This window comes from Solea solea, chromosome 1, assembly GCF_958295425.1.
Source record: "Solea solea chromosome 1, fSolSol10.1, whole genome shotgun sequence".
NCBI classification, from domain to species: domain Eukaryota; kingdom Metazoa; phylum Chordata; class Actinopteri; order Pleuronectiformes; family Soleidae; genus Solea; species Solea solea.
The window spans coordinates 5,844,038-5,869,439 of NC_081134.1; the positions used below are offsets into that span (position 1 = coordinate 5,844,038).

The 25,402-nt window shown below is 41.4% G+C and overlaps 1 protein-coding gene across 2 annotated transcripts; it reads left to right on the top strand.

The window, feature by feature from the left end:
* Window positions 1-269: 269 nt before the first annotated feature.
* On the top strand, window positions 270-25,402 carry LOC131464428 (vasoactive intestinal polypeptide receptor-like). Of its 2 annotated transcripts, none has more exons than XM_058636902.1 (13): window positions 270-544; window positions 1,789-1,882; window positions 3,306-3,419; window positions 9,760-9,866; window positions 10,674-10,771; window positions 14,615-14,744; window positions 16,945-17,098; window positions 18,767-18,827; window positions 21,284-21,350; window positions 21,438-21,529; window positions 21,869-21,998; window positions 22,536-22,577; window positions 22,721-25,402. In XM_058636902.1, the coding sequence occupies exons 1-13, from the start codon at window positions 485-487 to the stop codon at window positions 22,910-22,912; spliced, it is 1,341 nt and encodes a 446-aa protein (XP_058492885.1). In that variant the 5' UTR covers window positions 270-484; the 3' UTR covers window positions 22,913-25,402. The 2 variants fall into 2 exon arrangements, with proteins under 2 accessions (XP_058492885.1, XP_058492893.1); XM_058636910.1 differs by lacking the exon at window positions 270-544 and adding an exon at window positions 1,645-1,712.

Below are 25,402 nucleotides of genomic sequence, written 5' to 3' on the forward strand. Positions count from 1 at the left end.
CTTTAACACTTAATTGTATGTAACGTGCTTATCATATGCTAATGCAAATGTTGTATCCATAGAGAAACTGTGGAGGTTTGTACATGTGACAAGGAAAGAAATATGCATATGATATCATGTCTGTCAAAAAAAAACAAACGTCCAGTCGTTTCTTTATTATTCTGCAGCTTCCTTCTCTTGGACTTTATGCGCGCTGACGCCTTCAGTTTCTGACGTGCACAGATGACGTTTTTCTGTAAGTTGTTCAAGGTAAAGCACGAGTGACAGCGGACGGAGGAGGAGGAGGAGGAGGAGGGTGTTTGAGGAGCGGAGCAATTCACTCCACTTCTCTGCGCAAGAACGCACGGAGCCAGTGTGGGGAGCCACGGGAACCTGCGCAGGATTACCACTCGATTTCCACGTCTTTTACCTTGTCGTGTCCATCATCTGAGAAGGGCGTTTTCTGTCTTTTCCTCTTTGTGAAGACTCAGCTGCGTTGACGGATATGTTGCCCGAAGTTCCAAAGGGAATTTCCCTCCTTCTCTCCTTCATGTTGCTGGAGCCCGTGAGTATAATCATCATTTAACACTTTAGAGACTTGCCATGACTTCACTGTCACTTTAAACACATTCACGGCCGGTCGTGTAAGATTGGCCAGTGGAAGTTGATGCTGCTGCTTCCCAAACCCGGTTTTGGATGCAGTGCGCACCCCGCCCGCGTAAAAACTTTCTTTTCAAGACGCACCACGACTTCCTCTAACATCATCTCAACCTTTGTTCTTACATGTGCACTCTCTTTTCTCTCGGTTCAACATCTGCCTTGTGCGTAAATCTCCCCAGTTTCTCTCGCACCAGTGAAATAGACTGTGTTGGTGTTGTTCAGTGACACACATGCGTTCTCTGGCCTTGGTGAAATCTTTTCATGACTTAGGTAAAGGTAAATGGCAGGAGAAGCCACAAAGTGCTTGTTAGCCACCCAAGAGGACACCATGGCAACAGCTTCCTTTGTCTGACCCTTGTCTCCTTCATGTGTGTGTCACACTGGAATTCATACTGAATTAGAATAGGATGCTTTTATTTCCTTTCTACTCACTCACACAAATCAAATAAGGGAGAAGATAGGTGCTGTGCAGGTGAGGAAGGTGAACACAATGATGATGATCATCATCGTGAAGATGGAGCGTAGGAAGTTTTCTCCTGATACTCCAACTTACACCGCTGCAGGCAGCACTGATCCATCACTGACAACACATTCTAAAGTAACAGGACGTGCTGCGTGGCCTCAAGGAGTGACATAAATCATAATCTAAAGGGGAGAGAGTCACCTTCTGTGGAGGGAGAGGATGGAGTCACGTGGACTCATTTTGTGGTTTAACAATAGCCACATACTACCAGTCTGATTAATGCCCACAGAAAAGAGAGACTCATCCGCCTAAGTAACAGCAATAAATCTTCTGTTCCCGCAGAGGCTCTGTGTATTCTCTGGTGATAAACTGTCACCGCTTCAGCTTCACGTGGCGGCAGCCTCATGCCCGAGGATCCTCGACAATTTCAATATATGCAAATCAAAGGAATATGACTGTTGAATATGACCAACAAAAGATTGATTTTGTGTGTGTGTGTGTGTATGTGTGTGTGTGTGTGTGAAGATTAATGGTATCCTGGGTCAGCTCATCTAAAGGGAGACCAGTGGAGATGATAGATGTGTCCACCTTGTTATGTGAGACACTGCAGGTACAATGTTTAGTAGGTAAATCATGTGTGACCTGAGCCGTACAGAGAAAACATGTGTGAAATTTTCTCTTCACAGGTGGTTTCAATGCAAAATCAGATGTGCGACATGATGAGGGAAATAGACCGAGAGCAAGACGCGTGTGAGGCTCATATTGAAAACACAACAACAGGTATGTGGTTTTGTGTTTGTGTTTGTGTGTGTGTGTTCTTGTATGTGTGAGGACCAAATGTCTTATTACATGGACTTGTATAGGGTTCAGACCTGGCTTTAGGTTTATAATTGGATTTAAGTTAGGTTTAGGTAAGGTTAGTATCTGGCCCGGCAGATGATTTGACAAATCTGATCTTACATTATTTGCTTATCTTCACAAAAAATGTTTGGTTTCATACTGAGTTCAGAGCTTTTATTCTGAAAAAACCAGACCTTACTCAAATAGATTCTGTTGCTAGAATTGACAGTTAACCTAAACTAAGTGTTTGGTTTGAAAAATAGAAATAAAAACACTGCTGTAAATGTCCGTAAACTTGTGTATGTTAGGCTGAAAGAAATTGAGATTGTCCACATTATTGTTAGCTTCAGGCAGCAAACGTGAGTTTTTGTTTCTGACTGAAGATACGATATTTTGGCCCAATATTCAATTGCTTACAAAAAAAAAAATTGGCCCTCGGCAACATTTACTTACTGATCCCTGGGCTCGGGAATGCATTATGTCTGTCTGTGTGTGTGTGTGTGTGTGTGTGTGTGTGCTCAGTACAAATGCTGCACAAACGTGTGCTGGCTGTTGGTTTAATTTGATAAATTCACAAATGAGATCTGTTGAAAGTGGCACAACAAGCTCTGTAGACAACAGAAGCTGTTCAACCCCCCCCACCCCCCCGGCTTCGTATTACACGTTGCATGGTTGAACAGTGTTTTCCAGCCATTTGTCACATGTCACCATGTTGACTTTTCAGGTCAACTTCTCAAACTGATCACACTGTGTCCTCCCTTCTCAATAAATGCCCACAAGCGCAGTGCAATCATAACATTGCAGTGGTTAATTGTAATTTATGGAGAGATAATTGTCTTTATCTTCTCGTCGTGTGTAACTAGATCCTCACCACACCCATCAGGAGGCTGCTAAAAGACAATAAACACTCATTATCTTTACTTACTATAGATTCCCATCAATGTAAATGCTGTTAAACCCTCGCGGTGGTGTAACAGATTCTTCTGGTGAGGCGGTGAGCAGGTGTTGTGACCTGATTCTGCGTCCTGAGCCCAAACACACTGTGGAAAGTCACGGTGATCTGATGAATTCAAATAAGGGTGTGTAACGAGGGACAGGGAGCTGTTTTATTAGTCATGTTGGCCACATGTTACTTTGGGTCATCTGCTGTTATGACGGCTGACCTCAGCTTACACGTCGTTTTTGGCTGCCATGGGAACTTCAGTGCTCCGCCTTCGCCTCGGTCAGGTCGCTGTTTGTCGGTGAAAATGTATGAATGTTACAACGGCATCAAACGCGTTTCTCTGCTTGCTCTTCTAAATCTCATATCGAATGCTTGGTGTCGATTTCGTGGTGATTAACACGTTGTTGTCCGCTCGTCCAGGTTGCAGAGGGATCTGGGACAAGATCACCTGCTGGCCCAATGCAAACATCGGAGAGGTGGTCACCATCCCCTGCCCCAAGTACCTCTTCTACTTCTCTGGAGATGTCCTCCCACGTAAGAATAAAGATGTCTGTGTGTTACCTCTTTAGGACCTCCAGTCAAAATGTACGTAGTCTTCTTGTTGAAAAGAAAATCTCCCCTTGTGGAGCCTTGAGAATCATAATGGCTGCCAATAGGGTCGGTTTTTTTTAAACTGGAAGTTCACAGACGTCATGTGCAACCAGGTTTCTATTGGATGATACAGTCACTCATATGTTGCTGTGATTTATCATCTGTTTTCCACGTCCATCATGCTCTGTTGAGGAAGACCTGACACTATTGGTTAGGACCATTAACTCCACAGGAAAATGAGAATTAGGCAAATTTCCCCATAGATTTTATTCAAGAGAAGTTCTTTCTGCAGAGGCAGAGTCGCCCCCGGTGGCTCCTTCCATCCTTCTTCATGGGCTTCACTTTGAGGCTTTTAATGCTATGGTTAAAGATAGGGACTATGTTATGGTTGACCTTGTCAGGACCAGTAGTCCAAAACCTAGTCCCAATGAGGCAGAACCACATTTCTGAGGAACTGGTTAATTTTAGGGTCACAATGTGATTTATTGTTCATGTTAAGGTTAAGGTTAGGCATTTAATGCTCAAGTGGCACGAATTGCCGTGGGAATAATACACAACTCCTTATATGGACGTCCTGGGCGTTTATAGCTCACATCTTCTTTTTTCATCTTTTTACTGTATGTGTTGTTAAGTCAAAGTTATGATTCATATCTCAATCCTTTTTGTTCCTCAAAACGAGCCAAGTGAACTTTGAACTGTGACTCATTTCCAAATTTCACAAATTTGAATACTTTTCGCTCAGGTCTAGTGGATTTTCTCGGTTGTGCTGGAAAAAAGGATATGAGACACTCTATATTGCACATTCTTAGAGCCTCTGTTTTAACACAGTCATGGAAAAATAGCCTAAATGTTCTGTGTTTGTAAGGGTTAACTGGTTACGATTAAGGTTAGTGTGTTTAGTCTGTGTGGACATGTGTGTGAGACTGTTTGCATGTTTATAATGTTTTCACATGGCAAAGCAGCGTCGAGCGTCTCATCCACCGCTCTTCAAAGAGACACTTTATCTACGACGTGTGCTCATTATGTGTCGCTAAAGGGGGAACTTCTCTCTCCAGACTCCAGACTGTGATTTTCTCCGTACGCTTTGTTATTAATTACACCAAAATGAATCCCCACCGTGAAATTGCGTTGATAATTTGTATTCCTCTGGCAGGGAGTCCTCGTTTTCATCACGGAGCCTTGAGGAATGTTTGTACAACAACTGCTTCTTTAGAGCAACTTTCATTTGAAAACATATTTTTAAAGGAAGAAGAGCTAGAGTGGGGGATTTGGGATGGGGGGGGGGGGGTGAATCAACAGAATTCAATATTTATAATCGTGTTTTCATGTGTTTATTATCACCTGATAATTACATTTGTGTTTTTGTCACTTTTCAATTCACTCTTTATATTAAATAGGGAGCAATGTTTGTTCAGTAGTGCAGAATGGACAAACAGTGGCTTTTTCTTTTTTCTTTACCTGAAGGCCATCATTTCTTTCATTCTTTCATTCTTTCTTTTGCTTGCAGCGTTCGACGCCTCACCTAGATGCCACCTCTTTTTTCCACATAATTCACGTACATACAAACATAGTATCACAACCGGTTAAGATTTGCCTTTACACAAATGTGTAATGTTTTAAAAGAAAGTGAAAAGAAATGCCTCTATGCACCCCTTCTTCTATCCTCCTCCACGTTCTTATGTTCTTCCTGTGGGCGTTCTTCCCTACCCTCTTACCACGTTTGAAGAAAATAATTGAATATTTTTCATAAACAGCACTGACCTCATTTTGGCATCTTTCAGTTCATTGTTTTGGTTTTAGTTGCGAGCTGAGAGAAGAAACGTTGAGCAGCTTACGCGGATTAAATAGACAAAAATAAATGATGTTCAGTGCGGACAAAACATTTGCTACCAAACTGATACCAGTGTTGTGTTGAATCAAACATTTCCACTCATCACTACAAAGGTTTTTAGATAAATAAACCATGTGTTATGCAGTTGTTGGCAGCAATTGTGTAACTTCTCTGACCCAGCACAAAGTGGCACACAGACAATGTTTGTGAAGTGACATACTTTTTATTTATTGATGTAGCTCATAACAGGGCTAGAATGTTGGTGTAGAACAGGGATTCCCAAAGACTGGCTTAGGACCCACAGATGTCCCCACAGAAATGTGTCAAATCTTCCCAGGCTTTCAGTTACGATTGATGAAATGAAATGATATGCATCAAATGAAGTTTCATTTGTATTAGGTGTTACAGATATGGGTCTAAATATGTATAGAACATTTATGAAGCACTGGTATAGAATAGTCAGGTTGTCAGAAATAAAAAAACACTCTTAACAGTGAGTTAACATTATTGCCTCATGTGTAAATAAGCCCAACCTATATCCCTCTGCCAACACTGTACTTTGGACAAGTGTAAAGTTAACAAGAGTTCAGCTGCTTTTACGTTCAGACCCGCGTGTCTCTGCAGACATGATGGAGGAGTCTCTGCGCCCTTTTAATCTAACCAGTATTTTCCACGTCATATTCGGGGCATGAGAGGAACTCAAACCCAAAGATTTATCATCACTAAGTGAAGTCTCCATGTGGAGTAAAAAAGGTTTTCTGGGAAGCTGTGATCTGACCCAGATGGGAGAAATGGTGACCTGACACAGGGGAACTCTCCCTGGGAAGAGACACATGAAGAATGACCAGATTTGTGGGGTTGACGGCAGACGTATATTTTGTTGACATGTCAAAGTTTCACAGGATCAACGCGCCTCAAATGGTCAGGGGCCGGCGAGAAGCAAAGAGGCCTTGACAGAAAGAGAGGGGGGGGGGGAATCAGTGACCTGTGCTGCACGCATGTACAGGATATCAATTATGCAGTAAATCAGCAAATCAGTGCAGGTCTCTGCTGGTTAAACCTGATCTGCTCTCAGGTCATGTAACAAGGACTTAATTAAGGGATGATAACCGTCTGGGAGTCAGGGCTTTGTAAATTACTGTTGTAGAGAAGGAAGATCCATGTATCCACATGAGGTTAATAAGAGCAGGGAGGAAAAGCTGGCCGTGCCGTTTTACATTTTCATTTCTTTTATAAAGGTTTAAGAAGTACTAGTGAGGTGCTTGTACAGCCAAGATAAGAGAAGATAAGGTAGGATATTCCTTTATTTGTCCCTCATTGGGAAATGTGCAGTGCTTCAGCAGCCATAAATCACAAGTGTACTGAAACGCTTTCAATGTCAAGCTCTGTAGAACTGCATTATGGGTCAGTCGTTTTGTGCCGCGTGCAGGTGACCAGGTGTGTCACACATTTACTTCCCTCGTCCCGCATCCTGCATATTGAGACGATGTCCCGCATGTTAATGGACCCTAGACTGGTGCTTTTCTGAAAGTAAATGTATACATCTGATCTGATGGCTGCGGAGCTGCTCGACTGATGTCGATCAATCTGTCGGACACAAGTCCGACAGATTGATTGGAAATCGGAAATGATACCGATTTTTGAAAAGATTTTCAGGAAAGAATGAAGGGGAAATACAGCAAAGGAAAGAAGATGCAGCTACAACAAAGAACAGGGAAACTAACAACTGGGTGAAACAGCTAAAGGACATTTTTGCCTCTTCTGGTAGACTTTTTTTTTTAAATGCAGGTTGAGGAGAGTTAGACTGATCAACAGACTATGGAAGAACCCTGGACTGGTTCTATATTTTAAAAGCCATAGCTTTTATAAAGCAAACTGTCGTACCCTTGATACATACAGTCAATCCTGTTTTTAACATGTTTCACTACCTCTCAGCACTGGTCCCACATTGTCCCACATAGAAATTCTCCTTGTCCCTCAAATACTTTGCTGGGATCTGTGTCAGAATCTGAGAAATGTCCAACTTTACAAGCAGGCGTGCCTTTCTTATGAGTTATTTCTTGGGGAATTCATAAAAACATGTTTTTAAAAGCACACTGTTTTTTGAATTTGAAAGGATCCCAGGTATTTTTTTTTATCCCGTTTTTGAAAAATAAAAAAAAAACCTATAGGTGTGAATGTGAGCAGTGGTTTGTCCAGGATATACCCTGACCCCACCCAATGTCAGCTGGGATTAAATCCAACTCCCACCATGACCTTTAAAGGATAAGCAGTATAGATAATGGATGGATGGATGGAAGGATGGACGGTCATATTGTGTTCATGAAGTTGCCCTCTTTGTGACAGTTGTGAAAGAAGTTATTGACACGTCTTAATCCATTCATCTTGTACAAACCTCACACACACAAGCATTATGAAACATGGCGCCACACAGATTCAGGGGCCAAGTCATAAATTTAGCTGAGATAGAGTTTGCCATTTTCATGAACTCCTTGCAGCTCTAACACAAACATAGAGTCATTCGTCTTCAAACAACACTCTGGCCGTCTCTGCAGGCTCGGGGTGACAGAGTACCTGCCTGTCACGGGTCTCACCTGAACGTCGTCACATTCATCTGAGCTGGAGCTGCTCACAACAAGCTAATATGAGTCTTCCTCTGCGGTATAATTAGAGAGCATTTGTAGCACTGACAGAAAAGCCGTGGTATGAATGAAAGCGTGGAAATCCAGATGATGACGTGGGTGATTAACTTGTTTGAGCCGCCCTCGTTGTCGTGCATGACACTGAAAAGTCCTCGCCCGTCATGTTTCTGGGGGATGATGAAAGCATTCTTTTGGCAATCCCTCAAATCCAGCGGTGGCATGGGCTGAAACAGCAGGGTCTTTTCATGGCCTTTGTGCCTTGTCGTGTTGTTTGAGGAGGCTAAGCCTCAGTCTTCTCTGCGATACGCCACGCTGACCGTATTTTAATGCCAAACACATTCGAAGACTTTGGATTGTTGGTCATTTCCCAACACGGGCCTGATTTGATAGTGGCCGCGGAGCGATACGGTTGGGAAATGTGCGGAATGTCCTACATTTAGATTTCCACAGATGCATTCATCACTCGGATTAATTTGTCACCAGCACACGTTCCCATTTACAGGAGAGGGGGATGAAGAAATGCCACGAAAAATGTTACACAATGAGACGACAAACTAAAATCAGATATGCTTCATGGAGGTGTTTCAGTCTAATTAATGATTAGTGTCTTCATTTGAATGGTGATGCTTTCACATGCTGTGTGCAACACCAAAGATGACCTAAAAAAAACGCTCAGGTTACGTCTCAATTAATCTAAAAAATTATATATTTTCAAACATGAATAAGAAACATTTGAAGGATATGACATTCAGTCTTCAACAGTTATTGTTATTCATCTTTACTTCAGGAAGATATATCCAATATATCTCATTTGTTTTAATTCAATTAACTTATATACTTTAAATGTTTCCTTATGTCACTCAAATATTTAAATATTCCTTACGTTCATAATTTCCCTTTTTGTAAAATGTGCATTACAGTTAGATTACAGTCTCACACTTAGTTCTGGGCAATGAAAGAATAACAGTAATAATCACTACTTAACACCGAGCATATCGCTCACAGCACGTTTACACAAGCGCACTTTGCGGTTTCTGAAAGCTGGGAAGTTGCACGTCAAAGCAAACATGCGCTCATTAAAGTCATTTCACTTTTAATTCCACTGCGCTGTTTTCAGGAAGCCAGAGAGCAAAGTTGCATTCTGCATATTGAGATAAGGGTTGTTCAAAAATTCAAATTTAACACTTACAATCTGTTCATGTACAACTGTCGTGTTTTTTTCTCTAAAATCTTTTTCCATTTTTTTGTTTTTCTTCATTGTAAATTGTTAACACACCATTTCAACATGCAGTAAAAAGTCAAAATCACTTACACGGAGGACATTTTGAGGCTTAGGTGTTGAAAGATTAAAGTTAGGCTAAGGTTAGGGTCAGGGTTAGGATTAAGTAAGTCTCAGGAAATTAATGTAAGTCAATGCCTTGTTCTCTGAAGTCATGGAAACCAGAGTGTGTGTGTGTGTGAGCGTGTCTTGACAATCATTAAGAAGCAGACAGAGGCACGTACACGCGGGAACACTCCCGACATCTCTGAGCCGCTGGGGCGACTGATCCCCTTCACTCATTCCTTCCATTTCCTTTTCGGATTTGAGAGAATCCCAGTGAGACACACACGCGCATCCCACTGTGACTTAATTAACTGTGAGTAAATGAAGTGGAAGTCTCGCCTCGCTGCTCATGTAACGTCCCGAGCACACAAGCACACTGACACATTACTGGGGTTTTACTTTACTTTAATTGAAACACGCCGCAGCGGCGCCTTGTGCTTTTCTAAACGTGAGGTTGACTCTTCCCTCTGCCCCCCTGCTCATTAGGTAACCTGTCAAAGACCTGCACTGAGGACGGCTGGACCCCCATCAGCATGGACTCCTACATAATGGACTGTGGATACAATCCCAACAGCACCACGGACGATGATACGGTCGGTATGGCAACCAGTTTGAAACCGATCAGCCCCCATGTTGCTGCCAGTGTGAAGCAGCGATGGTGTGACGTATTATTTTACTGTGCGTTGTGATCAAATGCACCCACGATGAGTTGATTGTTCGATGAGTTGATGTGCGAGTTCATGCAGAGATACACCGCAGCTGCAATCAGCTGACAGCGTCTGACTGCAATCACAGCCGCTCTCTCCCCAACGCGGTCCAATTAAAAAACACTCCTCCCTCACAAATCGTTAATATTTTACGTTTAGTGACTGTCCTGGTGATTTCATTTGAAGTGGCCCATAACTCATGATTTATAGATTCTTGTTTTTCACTTTAACATGAGGACTTGAATCATTGCAATAGTGAATAGTAATTATTTCTACTCAGGATAATCGTGACATAAATTGTTCATATCATGCTGAAACTAAAGTTTACCTGCTTACGTGAGCAAACTCAACACATATAAAGTTCAATTCAATTCATAACAATTGCCATTTTAAGTCATGGTTGTCCATCGTTCTGCTACGATGATTTTCTTATCTAATATTTGAAAGGTTTCCAGTTGCACATTGAATCATTTTTTGGACAAGAACAATGTAACACTCTCTAGATAACTCTAAATTTTACTTCTGAAAACTTAATAACTTGTGTCAAATGTCCAAAACCTGTCATGATAAGTGTTGTTTAACAAATGATGTCACATAATTTAATGGCACTATCGTTTTTTTTTACAGTATACTCTCTGTTAAATGTCAAAGTCAGTCCAGATGTTTCCAGTAAATGTTAATGTGTTTTTGCAGGGAGAATTCTTCTATGCTATCAAAGTGGGCTACACCATCGGTCACACCGTGTCGCTTATTTCTCTCACCATCGCCATCATCATACTCTGTCTCTTTCGGTAAGAAAATCTATCACACATGTGCTTAATGTCCCAGGTGTAAAGGCAATCAAACACCTTTTTCCATCATTTAGAACAATAAAACCACGCTGAGCTCTCATTTCACTTAGCACTTCCTGCCTTTTATAGCAGTTTTACAGTGTTTTTCACTGAGCAATCCACGAAATTGTGCCACTGCATTTTCTAAACAAAGTGGTCACCTGCATGCAGCCATAAAGTCAAAGCACTTAAACAGACAGCTACTGTTCACGGCGATTTCTCAACAAGATTAGGATCAACATAAAGTCCAGGGAGGGGGTTGCAGTGTTGAAGTGTGTGCATGTTTGCATGAGTGAGACAAGTTTAAAGGTGACATCGAATGCTTGTATCACACATATATGTTAGTTATGGAGGTCTACTTACATATATTAACATGTTTTCATGATTAAAAACCTCCTAATCGCTGCAAACGAGCCGATCAAAATATCTCCTCACTGACGCTCTCGTCAGCCGCGCTGTTTCAGACCAAACAGTTGCTGTGATTGGCCAGCCAACGAGAGCTTTACAACTGTCCTGTGATTGGCCAGGTACCTGGAAGTGACGTAATAGATAGGCCAGCTCTCAGATACACAGCTCCCCCTCTGGCACGGTGGATGCTCTGCATCTCAGCAGCTACAACGAGAGTAGTTCTTTTTCTTCTGCGGTTGAATGTACGCAACCGGATGTGCCCGGACTAGTGCCCGCACCGGGAGGCGCTACGGTGGTGAGGATTTCTGATGACGACATCAAATTAAGGAAGTGTCGATCCGCTTCGCAGAGCCCAGGGAAACAATACAACACTATTTTCTCAGCAGTGGCTGAACTGTTTGTTCTGAAACTTTAGGGTTTCATAAACGAGGTAATGACGCAGATACACACACAAACGCAGCGTTAATTGGAGCTTCCGGTCTATGTCACCTTCAAAGCTGCCGTGTGTAACTTTTGGTGATTTGTATTGTGTGTACTATATCTGAAAACGTTGTTTTGAGCCGTGGAATGCACTCGGGAAACTTTTCGTGTCATACGCCGACCTGTTTGCACATGTCTCACTGTATGACTGCCTCCGTCTCGTCTTGACTCAGAAGAATCACTTCCTGTGCGCAGCGTGAGGAATTTCACTGGGCGTGATGTGAGATCTAAACACGGCGACGCTGAGAAACACATCTTGACGATGATTACTTTTACATTGGTTCCTGTCACAGTTCAGTCAGCAGGTTTCCTCTCACCTGACTCCACCCCAATCTACCTGCCAAGACACACCTCCTCATCAAGCCAACACTACTCACCTGTGATCACAGCTGCTCCTCATCTCCTGCAATCAGCCCTCCTTATATACTCCAGCTCCTCACTCACTCCTTTGACAGACTTTTCTTAGCCCTCATGTAAGATGCTCCAGCGTTTCTTTCCGGACTGACCTTCGATTGCCGACCCTTCCTGTCCTTGACCTGCCTACCTCTGCCTGAACCCTGGGTCTCACCTCAGTCTTCTCTCTCACTGACCATGTTTCTGCCTCAGTGTCTCTGGCTTCTGTCTGCCTCTTCCCTGGATTGTCTGGTGAGCTTCCCATTTGGTTCAGATCTCCGCATCTACCTACCTGCCTGCCTGCTGTTTGCCATTTCCTCTGCTGTGGTTCTAATAAAGACTGTTGCCAACTGTCCTGCGCTGCATTTGGGTCCTTACTACACCCTGTTTCAGTTACTTGAGGGTCTCCTGGCTGCTGGTGCCAATCTCAGCTGACATGCGGCGGAAGGTGGGGCCAGGTCGCCAGTCCATCGCAGGGCAAACACATAGACAAACAACCATTGACTCTCACATTCACACTTTTCCAATTAACCTCTGCACGTTTTTGACTGTGGGAGGAAAACGGAACCCAGAGAACCTACACATGCACGGGGGAGAACATGCAAACTCCACACAGTTTTTTTTGACAAGGCAACACCAATGGTGTTTCCTCTAAGACAGCAAGGGAAGCCCCTTTTCCACCTATAGGCTCGGCAGGGCACGCTTTTGGTTGGTTTTCTACTACAAAATAGTACCTACTCAACATGGGCGGAGTCATGGCTGCAGGAAACTGCCGTGACTTTGTTTTACATGTAACCCACGGACTAGTGACTTGTAAAGCAAAGTGTACTGAATCCGTTAGTTAAAAATATTTGTTCAGTACTTACATGACCGGAGCACAGACTCCGTCTGACACAGTCACTGGACTGAAATACACCAAACTCCTGTTAAATATTGACTGATCTTCTGATCTACAGTCCGGCATTGTTCGGCTTGATTCTTGTGTCGGATGTCTTGCTCATGACGGCACTCGACTGAACTTCCACGGAAGCTCAGCTTCTCTGGGGGTCAATGGAGCAGTGGGCAGACGCTGGGCTTCTGCATGATTGGAGGATCTGTCTAAAAGGCGGAGTCAGTTTATGATTGACAGTGTTACAGAATCATGTATGACAGTGGAGCCTTTTCTACCGCAGTCCTGTGTGGATTTTGTGAGGGAAGTCTGTAGACATATAGCTGGTCATTGTGTGTTATTTGCTCAGCGATATAGAGCATTTGTGCATATACACTGTAAAAAACCCTATTATAGCATTTCAGTTTTACATAATTATCACATTTCATTGTTCTAGTTCTTTTTCTTGCATGAAATGAACTGTTAAATAGTTGTGCAGTACCATTTTAAAGCTGAAATTTGAAACTTTTTGGCATAAGCTTGTCACAATGACTTTAATACTGATTCTTAACGTAAGGAAACAGTAGAAGAATGACACTATATTTGTTCATATTGGTCTGCTGTAATTCCCCAGGAACAGGGCAAAAATGACGACTGCATCACAAAGGAACTGTATTATTCCAAAACAATGACGAGAATAGTATTCACTTGATGTCCATGTTTTTCATGCAGGAGTGTTTATTATGACACTAAACCAGCTCTGAGGAAAAGTACTGGTGTCCTTACCAGCATCCTGCTTATGTGCTCTGGACACAAATTTGTCTGTTGCCTCTTTCAGAGTCTAATTCTAATAGATGACCCACAGTGTACAGTTGGCTGTGTTTGCATGTGGACTGTTTGTGTGTTATGGGCTAAACAACAAGGGATGCGTTTACTTCTCGGGGTTTATGGAACCGCAGCGGTTTGGACTCCGGAGCAGAGACACAGGATGTGAATAGTTTATGTTCGGCTGCGGACATTTGTGTTCCAGCAGCTGGCTGATGTTGTGTCATCGCGCCCGTCCTTCTGGGATGATTCGCCTGATGGGTTTACACGATTCCCGCCCCCCAGTCATAAGCTCACTGGGAAGGCATTTGTACAAAAACACCCATAAGAGATTACATTAGAATTTAAAAATTTACATTAGTGACATTTCCTCTGCAAACCCCTCCTGGTTTCTTCTTGTTTACTTCTGCGCTGAATGCCAAGAATATTTTTCACTTTTTCGCCTCAAAAATTTATGTTTCATTGAAAAGTTACTTCCATATAAAGCCTGAAACTGATACAGATAGCTTACAGCACGGCACAGCACAGAAGGGGCACATTTTCAGGTAAAGATCACGTACAGTAAGTGCTGATGATGACGTCTCTCTTCAGCTAAAGCACATATTCTGTCTGTGAAGGTTTCCTCCACTAAATTAAACCTGTGTGCTTTCTTTTAAATATGTCCTTCATATTTATTCTGCCCGTGTGCCATAAACGCAGGAGGAAAGGTCATTTAAAAAAGCTTCTTCTTTGGTCTTAAAACAGAAACCGTTTATATAAGGAGATTAATGTGCATTTTCTTTTCCTTCTTGATTTAAAAATCACATGACCGTTCATTTATGTTGTTACAGGAAGCTGCACTGCACCAGAAACTACATCCACATGCATCTCTTTGTGTCCTTCATCCTGAAAGCTGTGGCTGTTTTCATCAAGGACGTGGTTCTGTATGACGTCGGCGAGACGGAGAACTGTCAGTCATCCGTGAGTGTGCCGTATCTCTCCCCACGCTGTTGAGTTCTCTCGTTTCACTCGCCAACATGTCAATTTTATTAGTGAAGCCGTACGGTTTATTGATTTTCCTCCCCGCATAAATCAAAAGCCCTACCTCATGGATCAAGTTAACTTGTTTATCTGAGCGTGCATGCAGCAGTCTGCTGCTCAGTCTCTTAAATTAGTCGTGCAGACTTTAAAGCTTTTGTCTCAGAGTTGACTTAACCTGCGAGTGCTCGAGTGCCTCTGGGTGTAGCTGTGTTTGCCGAGTGCCTTCCACTCCTCAAATGATGTTCCCCCATTCACCTGTCCAGCAGGATGTTGTCACAGTTCCTGTTTGCCGAACATAAACTCAACTACAGACAGCTTTGTCAATAATAAATCACTTTCACAGTTTCGAGAGCAACTTTAAATTGCTTTCTCCCGACAACACGACCACAAGTGCTCATGTATGTTAAAAACCTGGTGCAGTTTCATATGAGGCTTTTTTCAGAATTGACAGATTGATCACGGAGGATTTTATATAAATATTGAATTGCGATTATTTTGACTGAAATTGCATTTCCAATATGATTCCTGATATGAGAGGGAATGGTAATTTTTACATAATTATTCTCAATTTCATTTGAATAACATATTTAAAATGATTACTGTGTGATATTTGTGCAGATCTGTGAGAAACAAAGAGGTTCTCTTCAGTCTGTAGCACACGATGTGTATAGAACAGGACAATATTTAATTTAAAATGGTCATTTGACACACAGAAATTGAAAATTGCAGTTGGCCATATTGCAATTTCAATTAATTGTTCAGCCCTGCACTAGTGTAAGCTTTATCAGCAGATATAGGTTTAGATTAACAGGCTGTAAATCACACACTTTTACATTCTCCATTCAAGTGCCGCGCGCTCATGGCTGAATTTAGATGTTTCCTCCTCAGGGTACACACATTGTTTTGGTCAAAACGCAGCTGCTAACTCTCGCAACTGTAATTTACAACTGATTCTAAATTGTGGTTGGAAGAAAAATAAATATACAAGGCAATAAATTACATGGGAACAGGTTTGGAGAGAGAGATGAAGTGTAACAGGAAAACCAAAAGCAATCCTTTCTAAGAATGCAAATTCCTAAAATACAACAAATCCTAGAAATCCCATTAAAAACAATAGCATGTTCAGTGCAGTATATACATGTGAGGGAGCCAAACAAGATTTCTAGAATGCAGAAATCACTACTGAAAATGTTGATAAATTACACTGAGTTGCATTTTCATGCTGGTAATTGTTTTAGTTTAGAAAAATCCTGAAGGAAAACAATCTATGATAATACTGTAGATAAAAAAAAATCACCATATCCAATAGTCTATTTTATTAGAATGTTATATTTAATCTGTGACATTAAAACTCAGGATATCATGGTCTTCTGCTTTGGTTACAACCTTTTTTATAGCTGTTATTTATTTTTTATGTGAGTTCTCCATATTTATAGATGTACAGTAATGATTCACTCTGGTGAAGTGAACACAGTATTCCACCTGAAAAGGTCATTTCATAAACAGCCTCCTTTACAATGCATGGCCATTTTTGAGCAAATGTTCATTTTAAGGTTGAACTTGGTCAGTAATGTTTACAGGGCAGACATTATGTTTGCATCTACCTGTGTTAAAGAAAAAGTCCAAGCACTTGCAGGTACATGAACTCAGAGGTACAGTTAAGCCTCTTTAATCTATGAAAATAGTGATTGCACAATGTATTACCACTATAAATGTCCATATCCATGAAAGATTACATACACAAACTTAAAACTTAACAACAGACAACTTTAAATGTAGTTATTCATGAAATGTATAGTTTTCTTCACAGTTTTTGTCATAGCAGTGTGATTTTCTCTCCATTAAATCCACAGATAGCATTCATATTGACATATTTCAATATTATTTGTTAAATGAATTTGAAAAAAAATGGATAAAAGTCCGAAGACTTTAGTGTCCAAACGCAGAGAATTAGCGAGTTAAAGTCAGTTCATGAGTCCTGAAAATGTACAGTACTCGAGTCTGACTTATATCTGAGTCCTAAATTTCATATATCTTGATATATCACCATCAATATAAATTCCCTCCATAATGTAGTTGCATTTATCTACATTCACTGGCCATGACGTAATCCTTTGAATGTGATGCTGTGTTCTCGCAGGTTGGCTGTAAGGCAGTGGTGGTCTTCTTCCAGTACGGCATCATGGCGAGTTACTTCTGGCTGCTGGTGGAGGGCCTGTATCTCCACGCTCTGTTGGCGGTCTCCTTCTTCTCCGAGAGGAAGTACTTCTGGTGGTACATCCTGATCGGGTGGGGTACGTGTCGCCTACTGTGCCATATGTGGATTGAACCACAACGAGTATCTCGCACGAGTCCGTGTTTCAAGTGCACTGCATCCATTCATTTGTCTGAAGAGGCAGCCAGAATTCATCCAGTGCAATCATCGTGACAACTTGAATGTCTGTTAAGCATCAGCCGCAACAGCCACAACATACGCGGTCATATGTAAATATATGTATGAGTACAGTTTTATACATACAGCGGCGTCTCCATCTGCATATGAATAAGTCAGTTTTAGATGACGAACAGCTGGCCGCTGCCACTCTGCGTTTGTTGTTGTTGTTTAAACCTTTGCTATGACACAGAGTGTGATAAAAGGAGATCAGATACACTGTTAGTGCATTTCTGAATGGACAGTTTCTTTGGCAGCAAGAATGCTCTTCTTCATTCTCGCTGCTCTTTGACCACTCGATACGATTCAGTGCTTCTGGCTTTCATCCTGACTGTTAGGGTTCACCACCACAAGCTCTTGCATGTATTTGTACACAAGATTTGGCTGAACTCTTAAATGCCTCGTCCTCCTCCTCCTCGGCGCTTTCATCTTTCAAATTCATCTTTTGGCCTCTTGTCCTAAAGTTCCACAGTTCTTGGCGTTTGAAACGTAGACTCAGCAACCTTTTCCCCCATTTTTCTGATGTTTTTTTAATTCCCATCATGCCGATTAAGTAACTATAAATAGGCCTGAAATGCTGTGTCTGACAGCGGGGAAATGGAAACGGGACTGTGGCTTTCCTACAGATCCCCTGGATGAGCCAATGTTGTGACAAAGCTAAAATATCAGTGAGTCTAGTGAGTTTAAAATGATGGACAAGACGCTGCGACTTAAGCTATAAAAGATGAACAGTGTCCACATGCTTAGCCAATCCAGCCCGACTTTATTTATAAAGCACTAAACAATGTGCTGTATATCAGAGATAAATAAAACTTGATAAAATATAAAAACATAAGACCTAATAGACATGAGAACAAACAATAAAACATACAATAAAACAATAAAATACTGTAGAAAGTATAAAAACAACACAAACAAGTCAAACAATAAAACTATATAAAAAAAAGATAAAACCAACGTCTCACACTGGCTCGAAAGCCAAAGAGTAAAAATGGGTTTTAAGATTAAAAAAGGTTTAAAAGTGGACGTTACAGACAAAATATGATGCTAAATCTGATTGTTCACACTTTTTAATGTCTTTAACGTAAAACTACGTATATATTTGAGCATGTTTAATGTTTTCATTGCAGTTGTGTGTTTATGTGGTATTTAATTTTTTCATTTCAAATTTCATCATAAATGTGTTTTTTTTATCGTGAACAGAAACTTTTACTTTGAAATTCATCGTGTGTATTGTTATTTCATTATTGTGATGGAATATTGTGATATGATTTTAAGCTAATTTCCCACCTCCCAGTTCATTGGAGGCCCCTGCTCTACGTGACAGTGCATAATATTATTTTGTTAGTTAGTTTGTTTGTTTATTTCGGTCAAAGGTATTCACAAATAAATACAAGTACGTTTGTGTTGAGTTATAAATTAAATGGCAGGGTTCTGCACAAAAGAAATTGTGTAGGCTGAATCTCAAGCTTATTTTTCCAACCCTATGCAAAGTTGAACTAATGTACGCATTATCTTGTCTTGTTTGTAGGAGCTCCAACTATCTTTATCTCGGCCTGGGTGATCACAAAGGCTTATCTGAATGATCCAGGGTGAGTTAAACATTCATCTGGGCTTTAATCTTTGTTGAGGAACGAGCGATGGCCGGGTCCACCATTGTTTATATTACACAGGTTCAGTCCAGGGCTGCAAATGCAACTGTTCTCATTGGATGTCTGTGGCCAACTCTTCATTTGCATGATGTAAACAAATGACATGGAGATATGGCTGCGCTTCCACAGAGATCCCAGAGATCACATTGAGTCTGTTAATGCTGTTTAACACAAATCCATGAGATTTCCCAGAGGCAGAGGTGTGGTGTTATTTGATTAAGCGCTGCAGCACACCTATGACTCACAGGCGTGTGCACACATAAGTAAAGGTAGGATCAGTAATTTATTTCTGGATCACTTTTTATCTCATTTGTTGAAATCCTCCTTGCGTCCCAATAGACATCAATAAATAAAAAAAGACTGTCTGTCGCCCTCGCAGTCCTCTAATTACAACTCAGACCCGAGCTTTAAGGTGCGGCTTATTTATGTTTGGTAGACTGTTGCTGCCACAACAAAAAAATAACATGGTAGAAAAAGTAATAAGATATTTTAATATCATTATGACGCACATAAAAACTATGATTAATCAAGGGTTTGGTTCATATCCTTTTATATGTATTTTTTTTTGCATAGCTTTTGCATTTTGAAGCTTACTACACAAACAACAAAAAAATATGTGTCATATTTTCTAATATGCAAAGGTCTCTAACACCTTTGCATATTATGTGGAGCGGTGAGTTTGCAATCTGCAGTCTCACCATTAGATTAGTCACAAAAAAGAAACTTCTTGTTATACTGCGTACCACATTCAACATTTAAATTTATGATGTGATAATACGACGGAGCGTTAGGGCCACGCATGAAGGAAAAATACTTTTTTGCCATGAAGAGATTAAAGTCAAAATTTTGAGAATAAAGTTGGAATATCTTGCGGATTAGAAGACTTGCAGCAAGAAGACCCGGGTTCGCCCCCCAAGGGCCTTTCTGCATTGAGTTTGCATTTTCTCCCCATGTGTGCATGGGTTTTCTCCAGGTTCTCTTCCGTGATACAACCGTTCAATCACAGAAGATTCACCAGCCAAGATTCATTGACTTCAGCTTCTCAGTACCGTAATACTGCCAGATATCGAAAGTGATCTTGGGAAAATTGGCAGAAGCACTCACTCATTAAACGATTTTTGACAATTCTACAGCCACAAAAGCAATCAAATCCAGGCGACCTGAATATCATGATGGTCATAAGAGGGTTAAAGTCTACATGCGGAGATTAATCGTGGATATCTGCCTTTATTGAAGCAACCTGAAATTCCAGTTTGATGGATGAAACGTTTGAGAACCTGGTTGTGATAATACAAGAAAGAGAGACACAAACAGTGGGTCTTTGTATGGTGCAATCGTCCACTGAAGCAATGGGAATTCACCTGATCCAGTCACACTAGAATAAGCTACATTTTAAAAGGCATGAGGTTGTACACGAAGAAGAATGAGTCATATTTGTTTTCATTGGCTCTCTCTTGTGTTACAGCACATATACTTGAAATTTGGATCTTGTTAAAGAAAATTCCCCATGACCAGAAAACTATGTTATTAACACCTCAGCTAAAGTTAAAAAAAAAGTCACAATTAAAACCATTTAGTCTATTTTTCTTTTCCTTTTCTAGTCTTTGTTGTGCACATTGAAGGAATCCTCTTAATGTTGGTATAAATGTGCAGTTGGACTCAAACTGATGAGAATTTGGTGATCAAAGCTATTGAACACCTACAAGAGTGTCCTTTCAAATTAAGCACAACTGTTTATTTAGGCCTGAAGATACAAAGTCTGGGCACCAAATCTGATTTTCAGTCACTGGTCTGTTTCAGTCTGAATGCTCTGGCTGCTCAAATCGGCCCAAACTGATGACATCAAAAAAACACCTCACAAGAACCTGGACCATGACGACATGGAACATTACAATACATGCCTCTGTACAAGATGATGCACCTCCATCATTACTAAAGTCACCCATACAGATAGGTTGGTTATGTCTGGACACGCCAATCTGATTTTATAACTTACACTAACCAGAGCAAACAGTCTGTCTGAAAACCTCAGATTTTGGTCTAGACATGGTCTGTATTTAAAAAGGATTCTGGTTTGCCAGATGAGGTAAACCTGGAAGTAAATAAAGTAATGAATAGCCACCAGGGAGCATCTTCCTGGTTGCAAAAACAAACTCTTTGAATGGAAGTCTATGGTAAGAGGAGTTCAGTAAATATTTTCCAGGGGAGGTAATGTCTCAATGGAACATTTCAGTTTTGTAATTAATGTTCCATTTACAGGAAAATCGATGATAAAGCACCGGTGTGACTGGCTTCACAAACATGTTTTTGGCTTCAGAATATTCTATGTTATCAGTCAGTGGAGGAAATGGACCTGTGTGCTAACTCCAGTTTTATTTTATTTCTTCTTCTGACAGATGCTGGGAGAACATTGATGACATTCCATGGTGGATCATCAAAACCCCTATTTTAGTCACTATACTTGTGAGTAATGGCATCATTTCATGTTCAGGTGTGTGTGTGTGTGTGTGTGATGCAGTCACACTGACCACACTGTTCCTCTCTGGGCAGGTGAACTTTTTCCTTTTCATTTTCATCATCCGGGTTTTGAGACAGAAGATGAATTGTCCCGACATCGGAAGGAAGGAATCCAATCAGTACTCGTATGTTTTCACTGTGTAATATTATGTTATTTTCGTAATTGGGAGGGGCTAGTGGATGAGAGGTTTGCACTGTTGCTTCACAGCATGAAAGTCGCTTATTCGAATAGAGCGAGGGCCTTTCTGTGTGGAGTTTACATGTTCTTGAGTTGTGAATGGTTGTTGGGCTCCGTATGTTGACCCTGTGACGTCATGGTGACCTCAGCTGGGATTGACTCCAGCTCCCCCGCGACCCTTATGTGAAGGATAAAGCAGTAGACAGTGAGTGAGAGTGGCTGAGTGAGGGGTTAGGAGGGGTGAACATCAGCCTTCTCCTCACCCACTCATTTTTCTTCTTTTTAGGAGACTGGCTAAGTCCACACTGTTGCTGATTCCTCTCTTTGGCATCAACTACATCATTTTCGCCTTCATTCCTGATCACATCCACCCTCAAGTCAGGATGGTTTTTGATCTTATCCTGGGGTCATTTCAGGTAATGTGTGACTTTTTGGCAGCCTGTTTGCACGTAACATATGTCAGGGGAAAACAAAGATGAACTGTGTGCATCTGATGCATGAAATCCTTCTTTTGACAAGCGTTCCATCTTGTGTCAAAGTCAAAACAAGTAACACTAGTGGGCAGCAGCTGGAAAATAAATTTCTTCGTCAGGTCATCTAATTAGACAAATGTGTGGTTTGTGCTGCTGAGGCAATTCATTTTTCATAGTTGAGTAATGCGGTTGCGTATTGACTGAGCGTTGAACCGGTTGCAAACTCTGAGAACTAAGTGAAAATAATGAAACCTAGCAATGGAGAGAATTCTGAATTTATAACCGTCGTAGCTCAGAATGATATCTGCTGGGAAAATTCCCCAGAGATTGAGATGATGAAGCTCCTGTCTGAGGCTGAAGTCGGTCGTAATCTCACCATCATTATTCAAACTCAAACCTGTGGAGTGTTTTCCCAGCTGTGCTATCACACTGGTAATCCTTCTCAACAACAGCTCTTTTATCTGCTCCTCTCTTCCACAGGGTTTCGTCGTTGCAGTGCTGTACTGCTTTTTGAACGGAGAGGTGAGTAAATTCAAACAAAGGACACTTATTTAAGATGTTTGCCATCCTCGCTGAATCTCATTTCACCTCCCCCCTCTGGTGTGTCATCGCCTCTTAACTGCCGGTCTTCATCCTGTTTGTTTACACCCGCGTCTCTCCTGCAGGTACAGTCAGAGATTAAGCGTAAGTGGCGCAGATGGATGCTGCAGAGGTTCCTGGGCACTGACACCAAGTACCAGCAGCCCTCCATAGGCAGCAATGGCAACAACTTCAGCACCCAGATCACCATGTTGACCAAATGTAGCCCTGCCACACGCCGCACATCTGCCTGTCAGGAGCATCTCTCTGCCATCTGAAGCTCTGCTTTACAACCACCTCTGTTTTTTTCCCCCATTATCTATTGAACGAGTGGTTCACAGGCAATGTTGATATCGGTTACTAAAGGTTAATGTAACATTTTAGTACTGAGGCTAATGTTTGCTCATTGTTATTTAAACCATTGCCTGTGAAAAAAAAGAAGAAGAAGCAAACACATAAATCTTAACTGCCATGGAAACACTTCACGCGTTCTATGTAAGTATTAAGAAATCTTTAAAGCTCCAGTGTGTGTAACATCTGTTGCCAAAACACTGCTCGTGTCTCTGCCAACCAGGACTTACCCCACACCTCAGGTGAACCTGCAGAGCTTCCTGAAAGGACGGCTCTCGGAGGCCGTCCACACAGAAGCGGTGACGGTGAATACACATGCTTATTAGGGTCCGAGCGCACAACGTGCGGAGGACTGTATTGAGACTGAAGGAGTTATCTTTTTTATTGTTTTGGCATTTCGTCCACAAGGAAACGGCGCTTTGAGAGACCCGAGACGGTGCTTTTTGAAAATACGCCGACCTACGCTACTTTAGGGAAGTGATGATGTCATAGTCCCACCTTTTCTCTTGTGCTGGCATTCACTGTCTGGTGTTTGGAGATTGTTTGTCAGTGTTACCAACTATTGACATTGAAAAGTAACTCAAGTCAGCCCGAAAAGACGCTCGATATCACTACAATTTATTTCCCTTTTTTTTCCTTTCTTTCGGTCTCTGTTGATTGAAAAAAGATCGTTTATGTCTCGTGCAGATTCCGTGTTCATATGGTCATGGTCTGTTTCAGTATCTCACTCCAGTTTCAGAGAACCAGGGACAATACCATAACCTAAGGTTCACTGCTGTTAGTTGTGATCTAAAATGCATCAGTCACCGCAGAAAAAACCCAAAACACAGCTATTCCGAGGAACACAGAGCATCGTGTGAAGCTGATTGGCTCAATGAACTCATGTGACAATGGTTTAATATTCAAAAGTTACACACTACAGCTTTACGTGAAAAAATAACAGCAAAAACAGGAACACTGCCATTTCATCAGATGGGTACCTCCACTGTGACTAACTTTCTAGCAGGTAATACGATCTATCTCCATAAAGGTCAGTGTCACTAGAGTGTAATGCATTGACAAGGTGTTGAAACGCAGTTGTCACAGTAACTGTAGCAAAGTCACTGAGTACAGGCGGGGGGATGAAAAAAAAGATCACGATTCTAACATGAGTTAAAAGGAGGTGGGACTCTCAGCCAGGATTTTCCATCTGATGTTACGCAATATAGGGATAGAGCCAGAGACGAGCTGCGTCCTCTGTAAGAAACGAGATGTTTATGATAAAGGTTTGTTACACAAGAGGACTTCAAGCACTTAAGCTAATGGTCACCGTGCTTACTGAGCAGTGGTAACAATATTAATGACTGTGTCAGACTGAGAGGGGGATCTACAACGTAACCAGTCGATGTTCACGTATTAAACCTGTGTGTGGCAGTTTTATACGAGGGAATACACTCAGCTGCAGCAGCAGCAGCTGCAGCCCAATAACATTCCGCAGCTTGACTTAAGCTTGTGAAATGTATCTCATTTTCAAAGGTTTTTAGTTTTGAGTGCACAGACTTTGTTTATACTGTTTCAGTTTCTCACGGAGCAGATGCATTCCATTATTAGTCCACTACACACAACACTGTCGATTCATTCATGTGTAGCAATTGTGATTCATTTATTCCAGACTATTCTGTTGCATTCTATTTCATTTTCATCATACTGTGTGTTGTATTGTGTCGTTATTAGCCTTTTCCCGTGTGGGGTTATTTTGCGGATGGCATTGTCGGCTGGTACATCATGGCAGAAATATCTCATCTGCTGTTGTAAAGGTTGACATGATATTTTGTACAGTCATCCCATGATTCATAGTAAATGAATCCTAATGACTTCACCTCTAGTGTTTCATGCAGTTCTTCAACATCTGCGGGGTGGATTGCAGGCATTAGTATTTTAAATCCTTGGATTCATTGTAAAGTTTAATTTTGCTCAGTGATTTTTCTTTTTTTTTGACAGAACACTCTCAAAAACTAGTGTCTCATCAACTTCAACACAGACAGTTTGTGTTTAATGTTGATTAGAAAACACTTTTATGCTAAAACACCTAAACTGAGGTGTCAGACAGGTTGAACATCCCCTAAAACGCACGTTTTGAGTTGCATATCTTGTACTGGTGTGTGTAAAGCTGAAACTGAACTGAAACTATAGTACCTCAGACTAAATGTCACACACAGCTATGATTGTACATTTGACGTGAAACTGTGCTCAGGTGTCAACTGGAAATCCATGTTTACATTTAAAATTATGTTTCTCCCTCATAGATAGTTGCATACTGACCCACGTGTCTCCTGTTCATTGTAAATATTGTGTCGTGTACAGTACGTGCAATCAGCTGTTAATATGTCGTTGAACAAAATGTCAGATGATGATGAATAAAACTATTTGCACTGTGA

What these genes read in the sequence shown, in the direction of transcription:
- LOC131464428 (XM_058636902.1), top strand. Translation starts at nt 485, where the DNA reads ATGTTGCCCGAAGTTCCAAAGGGAATTTCCCTCCTTCTCTCCTTCATG. An exon ending in ATCATACTCTGTCTCTTTCG is followed by an intron (nt 10,772 to 14,614) that starts GTAAGAAAATCT and finishes ATGTTGTTACAG; the next exon opens with GAAGCTGCACTGCACCAGAA. An exon ending in GTACATCCTGATCGGGTGGG is followed by an intron (nt 17,099 to 18,766) that starts GTACGTGTCGCC and finishes TCTTGTTTGTAG; the next exon opens with GAGCTCCAACTATCTTTATC.